Source organism: Papilio polytes, unplaced genomic scaffold, assembly GCF_000836215.1.
Source record: "Papilio polytes unplaced genomic scaffold, Ppol_1.0 DF823177.1, whole genome shotgun sequence".
Taxonomy (NCBI): domain Eukaryota; kingdom Metazoa; phylum Arthropoda; class Insecta; order Lepidoptera; family Papilionidae; genus Papilio; species Papilio polytes.
In genome coordinates, this window is record NW_013526027.1 from 547,487 (window position 1) to 560,303 (window position 12,817).

A 12,817-nucleotide genomic window follows, 5' to 3' on the forward strand; every position below is an offset into this window, starting at 1 on the left:
AAAAAAAAAAAAAAAAAAAAAAAAAAAAAAAAAAAAACATACGGTCGAATTGAATACCTCCTTCTTTTGGGAAGTCGGTCAAAAAGAAGTAACAAATAAAAAAAGTTTTTTCCAGTTTCTGTTAGTCTGTAATACGGTATTTACCGCTACATTAAAATTAATTATTATGTTCATTAAAGGTTTCATACAATTTGTATTATTTTAAAAGTTATCTTGAAGCTCCAAAGCACATAAAAATTCCGAGAATCGTTCCTAATTCAAATATTAAAAAAGAACCCGTTACATAAAAACTATTTAGATAAACATCGATGCGATAACAACGGAAGTATGAGATAACGTAGCCTCAGGCAATACCGTATTGCAATGAACGGACGCGGTAAAAAGAATAAAAGAAGCAGATGCTTGTATAAAAATATGCTTATCGCTTTCATTCTATTTAAGAAGAATAGAGACAACAATGTTTTAATACATTTTATAGAGGCATGTAGTAATTTATACATAGTTTCAGCTGAACAAATCATTGAAGATATCAAGTTGTTTACTTTCTTTTTGATACAGTTAACGTACGTTTCAAAATGTCGAATATTAAATGAGTGTTGTAGAAATCGCAATGATTTTGCAACTTTGCGATTTCTCCTCGTAAAATTTTAAATAAATTTCATTTGCACATACGAATCTCTAAGTGTTGAAAGCAATTTATTACATTTATTTATAACTTTTGTAAACAAGATACCAATTATTAGATTCTTGAAGAGAAAAGGGGTATTTTAGTACATGGTTCTGAAATTGGTACTTACTTCCTACTCAATGTTTAGTTATGCATTATGACGTCATATGACCTTAAAAACTCTTCCGATTGTAAAAAATAAATGTTTCATCACACCTTGAGTTTAAAAAGAAGTGAAAAATGTTGAAAATCAAGAAAAACTTGTCCTGATTGGTAAACACGGTCAATTCAATGCACTATTAATTATTCAAGTTTTAATATCTGTACCAACAGTTTTAAATTCTGGGTGAGTTATGTAAGTGGTCTAGATAACAACAGTGTAAAGAACTTAAAACAATCATAGTACATTTTTTTAGTTTTAATTATAAGGATTAGATTTAACAATAAAAGAAGCAGTCTTATACTGGTCTAAACTCTAACCACACTAGTAACAATTCTCACTAAGGAAAGGTACAGTCAAAGACAAAACTGTAACCATATTTAATTATTTATATTACAACAACCTTTGGTCAAAAATATCTTATATTTAATTAAACTAGAATTTCAATTCCTGTAACGATCCATCAATCCTTAATTAAATTAATCACATGATCTAAGTTAATTTAATATTAAAACTACTTAACAAAGTTAAATGTATTATTGTTGAAGTAAAGGTACAAAATATTATAAATAATCTTAAAAACAATGACCACATGATTACCATAACAAAACATATAAAAAACCGTAATGATGAAAGCATTTCAAGGTAGACAATTTCCCACACGGATGTACTAAAATTGTGACCTCAGAGCGTGCAATGGCGCAGGCCCCTCGCCCGCCGTGCTTTGACCTTGTGGGCACAATAGACTGACTTCGGCCCCACAGCCTCCATACAACGCTTGTTTAACATTTTACTCACACGTACGATCCGCTTTGAATAGCCAGTCGTTTACACGCCACGCATTTACATGCGTTCTCTCGACAGTAGAAAGTTAACTAGTAATAAATTCTTAAATCAATAAATAAATAACTCTTGAACAAATTTGTACGTGCTAGTGAATTGCATAATATATACAATAGCACATATAATAGCTCAAAAGTCGATGACGGCCAGTTTTTTTATGCATGTCCTCCCATTACGGGTAAAACGACCAGTAAAAATAGAGTCTATAAAAATGTATGCCTAAACTTATCCCGAATAAATATAAATAACTAGCTTTCGCCCGCGATTCCGTCTGCGTGGAATTAAAAAAAAAACAAAAGTAGGCTATGTGTTCTTCCGAACTTTTATGCCAAATTTCACAGAGATCCGAATAGCAGTTTAGGTTACAAACTCTAACAAACGTCCATCCATCTAAACGTTCGCATTTATAATATTAGTAAGATTGAGCTTCCTCTATAAGAACCTATTAGGAACATTAATATTTTTACATATGATGTTTTTATTGATAATTTGTTAAACTGATTTCCGTTATACCAATAAATCATTGTTAAGTTTTTAAAATGAATCATCTGTCGCATTGGTCAATAAAAGTTTATAACATTTTTGGAATAACGAATCGGAATTGAGCGCCGTTCTAACTGCAGATACTTTGTTACCAGCTAAGTTAAATGCCAAGGTGAACCGGTCGCACAATCACCGTACTGTCCGACAGATATGAAAATTACGTTTAATTCGCGAGCATAATCTTGAGGTATGATTTATACATATATTATATACATATTAGCTTCAATCCGCGACTTCGTACGCGTGGAATTTAAAAAGAAAAACAAGTAAGTAGCCCATATGTTTTTCCAGACTATTGTCTACATCTTTACCATATTTCATCGAAATCCGTTCAGCCGTTTAGGCGACAAACTCTAACAAACATCCATCCATCCATCTAAACATTCACATTTATAATACTAGTATGACTAGCTTTCGCCCGCGACTCTGTCCGCGTGGAATTAAAAAAAAACAAAAATGAGTAGCCTGTGTGTTCTTCCAGACTACGTTCTACGTCTAAGCCAAATATCACTGGGATCCATGCAGCCGTTTAGACTACAAACCCTAACAAACATCCATCTAAACATTCGCATTTATATTATTAATAAGAAGTAAGAAGTTAAATTAGATAGTTAGCAAAATTATTTGTGCAGTCATATGTAAGTTTATATTCTTATAGCATAGGGACATAACGTAACGTGTTCTATTTGAAATGAATATTACTCAACAAGGATGATGAAAGCGCTTTATGAACATGTAGTAAAGAAACTATCAAGTCCATAATGTAAACATTTGATTCAGTTCTTATAAGGAGACTGCAATAGGATCTATTTCAATTGCTACGTTCAGTATTTTCTTTATTAACCTACTTCCAAAAAGAGGTGGTCCTTAATTCGTCTGTATGTTTTTTAGAACAGTGGACGTTCCTTGTTTGGTAACGTAATTTATAACGTAAAAGAATAATCGGTAAAATTATTTTGCTACCAGTCTTTTCCTTTTTATTAAATACTAGCTGTACCAGTGCGGCTTCAACCGCACGAAATGTCAAAATTCAAATGCACAAATGAAAATTGCTTCCTTGATGTTGGCAGCAACTTATTGTCTTTTCCCACATTCGGATTTTTTCCAAAATATTTACCCCCTAAGTAACTAAAGAACTGTGTGTTAACGCTTTATTATAATAGTATAGACTAGCTGTTGTTCGCAACTTCGCCTGTGTGAAATTAAAAAATAATGAAAAAACATAGCCTATATTCACTGATAAGTAAGCTTTTTAATGGTGAATTTTAGAAATCGGCCTTGATGTTTTTGAGTTATTTCAATTAATACAAAAGTATACATATTTACTCTATAACATTAGTAGAGATGACTTTATTTATATATTTAAACATTTGTATAGTATTAAATTCCATCGCACGTTCAATGGTAATCATAACAAGAAGAGTCAGAGCTCAGAGTAGTGTTTACAAAACATAGATGCGTGGTATATGCGGCGTCTGCGTCGAAAGTTGATCCGTGGGATGAAAGTGAAATTGCTCACTTTCGAGTTTAACATCTTTGCAAACACCGTGTGAGTGCAAATGCAATTTAAATAAATTACTGGTTCGGAAGACGATGAGTCTACAAATATCGCTAACTGAATATGTCGCTATCTTTAGGTTTTTTTTTTTCATTACAATAAAAAGCTTAAGTTCGAAGACAATTTAAAATGGTTCTTTTATTCGCTTTTTTATTCTACTTCATGATGGAAACTACGATTTAAAAAACGACATATGTAGCTATAAACATTAACCGCCATTAATGTCGTAAAGTTGCTTAGATGGATGTTTGTTGTCAGTTAAATCCAAAACAGGTAAACAGATCTTGAAAGTCGACACAGAGATAGTAAGATAGAAATTAGAATTAAAAACAAGTGAACGACATTGAATTTTATGCTTAAGACTAGCTGTTTCTTGTAAAATTATGAAAATTTTATCATATTGTTTATGTGTCAAATTATCAATTGCAAATGTCAAATTGATATGTCATGATGACAAACCATGGCAACATTGCTTCCTTGATGTTGGCAGCAACTTATGGTCTCTTTCTCACATTAGGGTTTTTATCCAAAATATTTACCTCTAAGTTTATTGGCGTGCAAATATATAGCCTAAAGCGTGACGTAAGTGTAGGGCTTTTTATTAAAAAAAGATTGATTCAAAAATATGCTGTAATTGCTGAGATCTTAGGCAACAAAGAAGTGTGTGTTTACGCTTTATTATAATAGTATAGATTACAACAATACGAAAACATATTGAAGTGTCATATTTTTCAAAGAATCGGGAATATTTCGTACCAGTGTTTCGACAGAGGAAACCGACGTTTAGTTGTTCAATACATTTGTTATGAGATTTCGAAGAGGAAATATTTAACATCAGAAAAGTAAATTTCTCACGGGTTAAACGGAACATCAGAATTAACCACTTCTTGGCTATAATCAAGCAATTATGCGACATAAAGATATATGCTATAACGTGCAATTTACCACTATAAACGTTAGTTTCACTAAAATTGTTTTCGCATTAATTCGCAATACACGTAATAAGGGCTAGGGTCTTTAAATATAATACGACTAGACAATTTTAGTCCTCTACGAACCTTTTCTATTAAGGACAGGTTGGGAAAGTAAAGTATAATAGTCAAGGAAGCAAAGGTTTTTCGATTTATATTCACCGTCCAGTTAAAGTGAGAAATCAATCAATTTGTTTGCCGCTTGTTAACATTAAAGAAACATTTAAATACTTGTATAAAAAAATCTCGTGATTCTGACATGTTATGCGATATGACGAGGAAATAAACAAGATATTATTAAGATTAAATGTAAATCCTCTGTAGCTACAAAGGAAAAACCGAAGAAAGTTTGGATGGATTGTGTGAAAGAGGATATGCCCTAAGGAGTATGGAAAAGTAATACATCCTGTGCCGACCCTCCGTAGGGACAATGGCAGGTTGATGATGATATAAAAGTGTTCTACATACCTGTCCCTTAGATATGATGAAGAACGTATCACCACGCGCGCCCTGCCTGATGATGTAGTCTCCATTCTGGTAGTGAGTCTCTTCTAAAACATCCGAGATCTTTATCAACGTGTCTTCCGGTAGGTTCTTGAAGATCGGAACACTGTGAACAAATTATATCATGTCACCTCTATTACTTCAAAAGGAGTGAAAAGGAGAACGATATGTTTTTGTACCGCCATTGGACACTCGCGGTCATTTTGGATTCTTAACAAACAACCAACTAATTCAATATATTCCATAAATTATTAATTAAATTAAATTTAGTTATTTGACCTTTGTCAATTAATTTTTAAATATCAAAAGTGAATGTTGATTTAGTAATGTAAAACTTCCTTAATATCAAGATATGGTCTAAATGAAACAATAAAAGTAATTTAAGGTCAGTTGCTCATTCAAGTACGTTCGGAATCAGAATGTCATTTAATAATATTTAAATATTACTAATACTATTACTTATAAATTAAAATTATACAAAAAGGTGGAATTATTTTACGCAATTTGAATACAAACCTGATTCCAAAATCTAGTTTAATATATTACTTCGGAGGAGCGTGGTTTAGTTCTTAGTAAGGTCTTACATCTTAATAACAAAACTTACGTGTTGTGTTTAATCACTTCTCCTGTCACTATAAGGTAAGCTTCAGAATTTAACTATACATACAATACATAACTGATATTTTGAACAACCTTCCTGGCAAATAAATATAAAAATACAACATAGAAACCAAGGCTCACGATTATGACTCAAACTCGAACTGACCAATGAGTGCAATATAAACGTATTTTATTTATAAAATCATAATGTACTGTGAATCATTAGTGACAAGTTTTATTTCTTAATTCATTTTTATTCAGCTATAATGAATCTATTTGAACACTGAATTTGCGAAACAGCTATTTCACGGTCAACGAGTTATATTTGAAACTAAATAAAATGTCTTAATTATTATACATAAGTATTACATGATTTTCCTAACTTATAAATAAATCAGGTTTATTAAATTTGTCGTACGTCGTGATGTCAAATAAATGAACACTGTTATATATTTTTTTCGATATACTAATAGTGGACTTGTCTACGCCTTTACATTTTTAACTTATTAGGAAATTTGTAATGAGATAAATAAATATGAAATTAAATTTAACGTAATTCTTTAAAAAGTAGTTTAATAATAATTCAAACAGAATAACACTTTAAACACCAAGCGTGTATTTTATACATGCGTGTACAAAAGTTCTTAGACAGTAGAAACCCAGTAAGAGTGCAATTTTCCGAGGTAATGACTTGGTATTTTATATACCAGGCATCTCAAATGTCACGCACATTATTTATAATGAATTAAATTACTAGGTAAGTATGTCAGATAATACTCGTGTATCACTTGTGAAACGTAGCTGTGTCAACATGTTTAATTATAAATGAACGGATGTTAACGTAAACATAGTTTAGAATAAGATTGTAAAATTCCACTGATAAGTTCCAGATTTGAGTGACATATAACGGATGTCTAAAGTAAAAAATGTATTCGGGCAATAAATATCCGATTATGCAAAATCTTCAATGATATAAGTATCTGACCGGACTAACAGAACGGGCGCACACCTCTGACTAAACTATCGCAACAGTTGTGCGATTGTCAATTGTTTTGCAGTTAATTCAACTGTTTAGTTGCCCAACTAAAAATCGAGAAGAATCTTAAGACTAGCTGTGCCCGCGACTTCGTCTACGCAATATTAAGATGAAAAAAGGAGCCTATAATATGCCCGTCTGTGTCAGCTACCCTTCAGTGAAAGTCCGGTCGAAATGGGCCCAGCTATTTCGGAGATTACCTGGAACAAACGCTGCTTGCGGACAGACAGACCAACAAAAATTTTTAAATGACATTTTCATTATCAGCAACGCAAATGCATCATCTTCCCGAAATCTGGATTTTTTCTTTTTTTATCACATTACATTTAAAGATTACTAATTTGTATCAAGAAACTTGTTTATTTAATTTTCGTAAGTTAAAATTACTAAAGCAAAGTACGTGATGACAAACATTGGAGTGAAGCGCAGCACCAGTTTTAAGAGCCGGTTGCATTGATAAAGGATATCACGTCCTCGGTGACACATCGGTTCGAGTGAAAGGCCCAACACAAATGTCACGATCCAAACGAACGCGACAACTATTTCGCAAAGCACGAGTCGCTTGAGCAACTCTACCGCGATTGAATTTCGTAAAGACTTTGTTTCAAGAAAAAATAAACGCCATTTTAAATCAAAGCAGTTATGAATAGGTGCATTTCGTCTTATGTTTATGATAATGAGGTGATTAATTGTTCATTAATAATGTTCGTTTTTTCTCATTATTAAAGACGAATAAACAAAATTATTCTCTTTTAGTTATTCACTTAACACTTTCAATGCTATCGACTAGCTTTGTAACAACACATGAAGATTGTAGTCGCATTGAGTGTGTTAATAACTCGGTCCTTACAAATAAGTTCTCACGTATTGTAAACAAAGGCTTCATATTGCGAAGTATTGTTTAACTAAATTATATGTCATCATAAAAAACGTTACTGTAACATGAGTCTTGGTTGAGCCACAGAACACGGTCGGACCACCACAGCGTCAGCTTTACTAAGGAATCCTTATCATTTTATGAAACAACGTAACTCTATACCTTTCACAATAAGGGGTAGAGTTACATTGGTATGTTGACACGGTCCATAGGTTCAAGTTTTATTTATTCCATACCTAAAGAAGCATTAAGAAAATGAGATCATTTGCACTAAGATTTTTAAGTAGGCATTGCTTAATTAACTTTAAATAGCTGTTGTCCGCTCCATGTGAATTAAAAAATATAGCCTATGTTACTCATAGATAAATGACCTTGCTAGTGAAAGAACTTTTAAACTGGGCCCAGTAGTTTCTGCGTGAATTAAATACATACAAAAATCCAAGAAAAAAATCTTTACTGTTTATACATTAGTATAGATGAAAACAAGCAATTGTCAAATGAGAGATTAACATGTTATAAAAGGCTACGAGTATCTAACATCTAATTTAATTTTACTAGAATAACATAATAGTGAAACGAGGCAGAATTAACGAGATTAAAGACAGGAAGTTAGTAATATTAATATACGGGTAAGGGAGGGAGAATCTGCTCTAGAGAAACCAGAAGAATAGACGTCAGGCCGCATCTGCATAAGTGTCCGAGGTCAACATCCTCTTTGTCATCCCGCGACCTCGCATTGCTATGCACTTTACAAGAAAGCAAATAAAGTTCACACAGCTATTAACTAGATTAATCCTAATATTAGTCTGAAGTTACTGTTTTGTGATTTATTATTATTCACATTACAAATAAATTAATACACAAAGAGAGCTTTACGAGGCCCGCTTGTACATCTATACGAATAAGATTTGTATTTTTGTATGTATTGAAATAACTCAAAAACTACTGGGCCGATTTCAAAAATTCTTACACCATTAAAAAGCTACGTTATAAATGATTAACATAGGTTTCATTTTTTTTAATTTCACCCGGACGAAGTCGAGAGCAACAGCTAGTATAGTGATAAAAATTAAATAGTATTTTCTTACATACTTACGACTATATTAATATGAATTCAGATTACTTAACCTCTCATTCGTTATCCTTAACCTAGTGAATACTATATTCAGCATAAATTAGCTACGAAAATGTTTAAAATTTATTTTTTCCCTTTGAACAACAGTTCTTTTATAAAACATAATTTTAGCATCAGTCTCAATGCTTCAAATTCACAGGACGCCAGTACATAAATGCTCGTAAACCAAAGTGCGTTGAAAAGATTACCATGTGTTAAAATAATTGTTGAGCCGCATGTTGAATTAACACGTCAAAACAAATTGCCGGGCCCGCTCGAGGGTACCGACCTCACTCGTAAACAGAACTTGAAAGGAAACATCAAAGAATTTTTTGAACTTTTTACGCTCGGTATGTTAACAAGCGTTTTAATTCATGTAATACGTGGTTTATATTTAAAAAAATACCTGTTGCCCGAGATTGTTCACGCCATATTAAGATAAAAAGTAGCCTAAACATGCCTGTCTATGTCAGCTACCCTTTATTGAAAGTCCGGTCGAAATAGGCCCAGCCGTTTCTGCCGTTTCTCGGCTTGCAGACAGACAGACAAAAAAAAATTAAATGCTATTTTCGTTATCAGCAACACAAATATAACATCTTCCAGAAATCTGGAATTTTTCTTTCGATATTAAAAACAGACACTTCAATTTTATTATGTGTATAGAAGATTAGATTGACATTATTGAAGTTTTAGAACAAATAACCTTTTTATGTGATAGAATAAACAATGGTTATGGTCGACTTTTAATGCCACCAACTTGAAGAGTTCTCTTTTTTAAGAAAAACCGTAATATGATGGAACCTGTTAAATGGTTAGAGATCGTCGGTGGTCAAGTTAAATAGACAAATAAGAAAGTGGTTACAACACCTTACATTCAAGGCGGTCTTATATTTAGAAAAAAATATAAAAAATAACAATGGACTTATAACAAAGAAGTAAGTTATTCTATTGATGTATAAAAAAATATAACGAACTAAGTTTTTGATAAAATTTTGTAATATTATCAAAATATATCTTTCTATTTAAATTTTGCAACAACGTGACTTTTTTGGCATACAAAGTGACAAACATATGCTATCGCGGCAAAAATAACGCATGAAATGTGTGATTTCTCAAAATTTTAATTGCATATTTATTTAAGAAAAAGCAACAATGTATAGAAAATTTAAATTTCGTGACTATATGTTGAAAGAAAAAGTTATTACTAAGAGACGCGTGTCAAATCGCAGATAAATTTATATTGAATACTCGATTTGTTTTACAAAATGTATAATTTAGATGATAAAAGTATTCCCACTATTCTAAAGTAATAAATTAACAACTATCAATTTGAATAAACTTTTTATATTATTAATTACAAGCTACGTGAAACGTGAAATTAAATAATAGTTAAAAAATATAACCTATGTTACTCAGCGATAACATATCTTTTTTATGGTGAAATAATTTTAGAAAAAGGCCCAGTGATTTTTGAGTTGTTTCAATATATGCAAAAATACAAAGTTTTCCTCTGTATAATATAATTATAGATTAGTGATTAACTTAATTTAATAGAGCAATTGATTTTTTTTATCAATTATCAAATCAATGACATAGATAATTTCATTGTTGAAAAATTATAGAAACTACTAGAATCTTAAACTGTTAATGTATTATTATTTTGATTTTTAAAACAATGCTAACAGGATTAAAAGGTGTGTAATTTCTCTTATCGATAACATTCAGGTTACGCTAGTTACCGATCAATAACGGTATTTAACACTGTTACTAGAGGAATTTAACATGCCGTGTAACAATACCTAGGCAATTGTACGTAAACATTTGGGATCAACAATTCTGTACTACATGATATTCAAGACAATAATGTACATTTTTGCAATTTCTAAGACATTGATGTTTCGATTTTTTTTTAATTGTATTTAAAGACATTTAAATTTGTAAATTTTTCTCAATCGACAAATGGAAGATAAACAAGGGAACGTTTGCACTATGTCGCCGTGTCAAAGATTATAAAGTTTGACATGTCGATTTGTTTTTCTCTAGCGTACATCGGCGACTTGATTTTTTAACTAAAACATTAATTAATTTCACAGACTCTTGGGTGTATATTAATATGGAAGTGTCAAACAAGAACTGTCACATCATTAAACATCCGGCGCAGTGTTGCCAGTGTTCAATTTGTTTCATCTATAATTAAACACGTCTTACCGTAGCTTTTGTAACAAACAGGCGTAGCGTAACGAAAACGGACGTCCTCGCTTCGTCGACCATAAATCCTATCTTTTCGTTTTACACGTAAGTAAATAGAATTGAATTTAGAAATTCTATTCAGAGATTACTTCACATGTTTTAAGGATATTGATTAACTGTATTTTTAACAATTAAAGTTATTGAAAACCTTAACGTTACATTGAAGAAAAACGCATGAGAATATCATCATCTCATAGTCTACAATGAGTTACGGGCACGATAATCTAGGGCACTTTATTTTACAAATTCTTCACTCAACATTTTCCACTTCCATCCATCATCTATTCCCTCCCTCCACATGGCCAATAAAATAATGTAGCACAAAATTTACCTCTTAAGGAAGTCCGTGTATTCAGCTTGTCGTATGAGACCGGTACGCATCATAATAGTTTGGAAACATTGTCGCTCGATGGCCCACAAGCGACAGTCTGTTGCCGCCTTGATGGTGGCCGTCCTCTTGCAGTTGTACAATATCGCCAGTTCCCCAAACACCTTGCCGGGCGCCATCGTGCTGAGGTATTTGTTCTCGCGCGAAACCTCCACTCTGCCCTCTGTAAAAACATACAATAATAAAATCTTTGCTATATATGATTAAGGCCTTTAATGGCTTGTGAAATATCTATCATAGTTTGAATCCGCGTTCCTTTAATTTATGTACAAAAATAAATGGAATGTTTGAAGTAGTTTAAGGCAAACTAGAAGGTAATTATTGCAATCGATTAATAAAATGACAAAATAAACATCAAAAGTAATTGTGGATAGCCTCGATAAATAAGTAATCTAGACATAAAATTCAAATGAACCTAACCTGATTTTAAAAATAAATTTAAAAGTAAAATGTAATTATTGTGTTTTATGAAAGAGCTGCATGAGGAATTTTATTAATCAAATCCTAGATGACGTATATTAATGACATGAAAGTTAATCATTAGCAAACTCTGAGAGGGCCAGTAAATTATATCGACGCAGTATGAAGAAACGTGATCGTGACTTGAAGTAGCTTTTACCGTACTATAAGTTAATAATGGACGTAAGTACATACTAAACAATAATAATAAAGAATTGTTATAACCTTACCAATTTAACCTTTCTTAATTTTAGGTTATAACCTACAAAGATCTTTAGTTACTCTCTTTTATGCATTCACTACTCTATGATGTTGCGGTGCAGGAATATTTAGTCTTACCAGCCCATCACTATTAACACTTTCATTTTTCTATCACACTATCGTAGTGTTTTATTAAACTGGTCATTTCAGTAACATACCTAATTAAAAAGTTAAAAACCAGATAACCGTGAGATCAATCTAAGTAGTGTGCGAAATTAACCTACAACGGATACAAGCACTTACGAATTATACATTTTTAACATCCGTTAAATCTGGTACAGCATCCGTTAAAAAATCTATTCATTCATAAGAGTCCGGAATACCGTTATACAAGAACATTAAAATTAATGACAACACGTGTAATTATTAACAAAAAATACTATTAAATATAATAATAATTATTACTTTTAATTATAATAGTAATTTGTGGTCTAAATACATAGAACGATTTGTGATAATTGACATACTGATCAGTAATAGATTTATTATTAATATAATTTCTTTTGCTTCTACATATCTTAATTGTAATAAATATTACAGCGGTTTTTTATTGGCAAATACCCGCAGAAAGTATTGTCATACATTT

General features: G+C 31.7%; 1 protein-coding gene across 4 annotated transcripts in view; it reads right to left on the reverse strand.

The window, feature by feature from the left end:
• The window catches only part of LOC106105142 (cGMP-dependent protein kinase, isozyme 2 forms cD4/T1/T3A/T3B-like), a 115,265-nt gene that overhangs the window by 9,724 nt on the left and 92,724 nt on the right, over positions 1 to 12,817 (reverse strand). For all 4 annotated transcript variants that reach the window (XM_013285371.1, XM_013285373.1, XM_013285370.1 and 1 more), the window contains 2 exons: positions 11,455 to 11,674; positions 5,211 to 5,352 (listed from right to left, as the gene is read on the reverse strand). In XM_013285371.1, the coding sequence (XP_013140825.1) occupies positions 5,211 to 5,352; positions 11,455 to 11,674 (362 nt within the window). The remainder of the gene's footprint in view (positions 1 to 5,210; positions 5,353 to 11,454; positions 11,675 to 12,817) is intronic.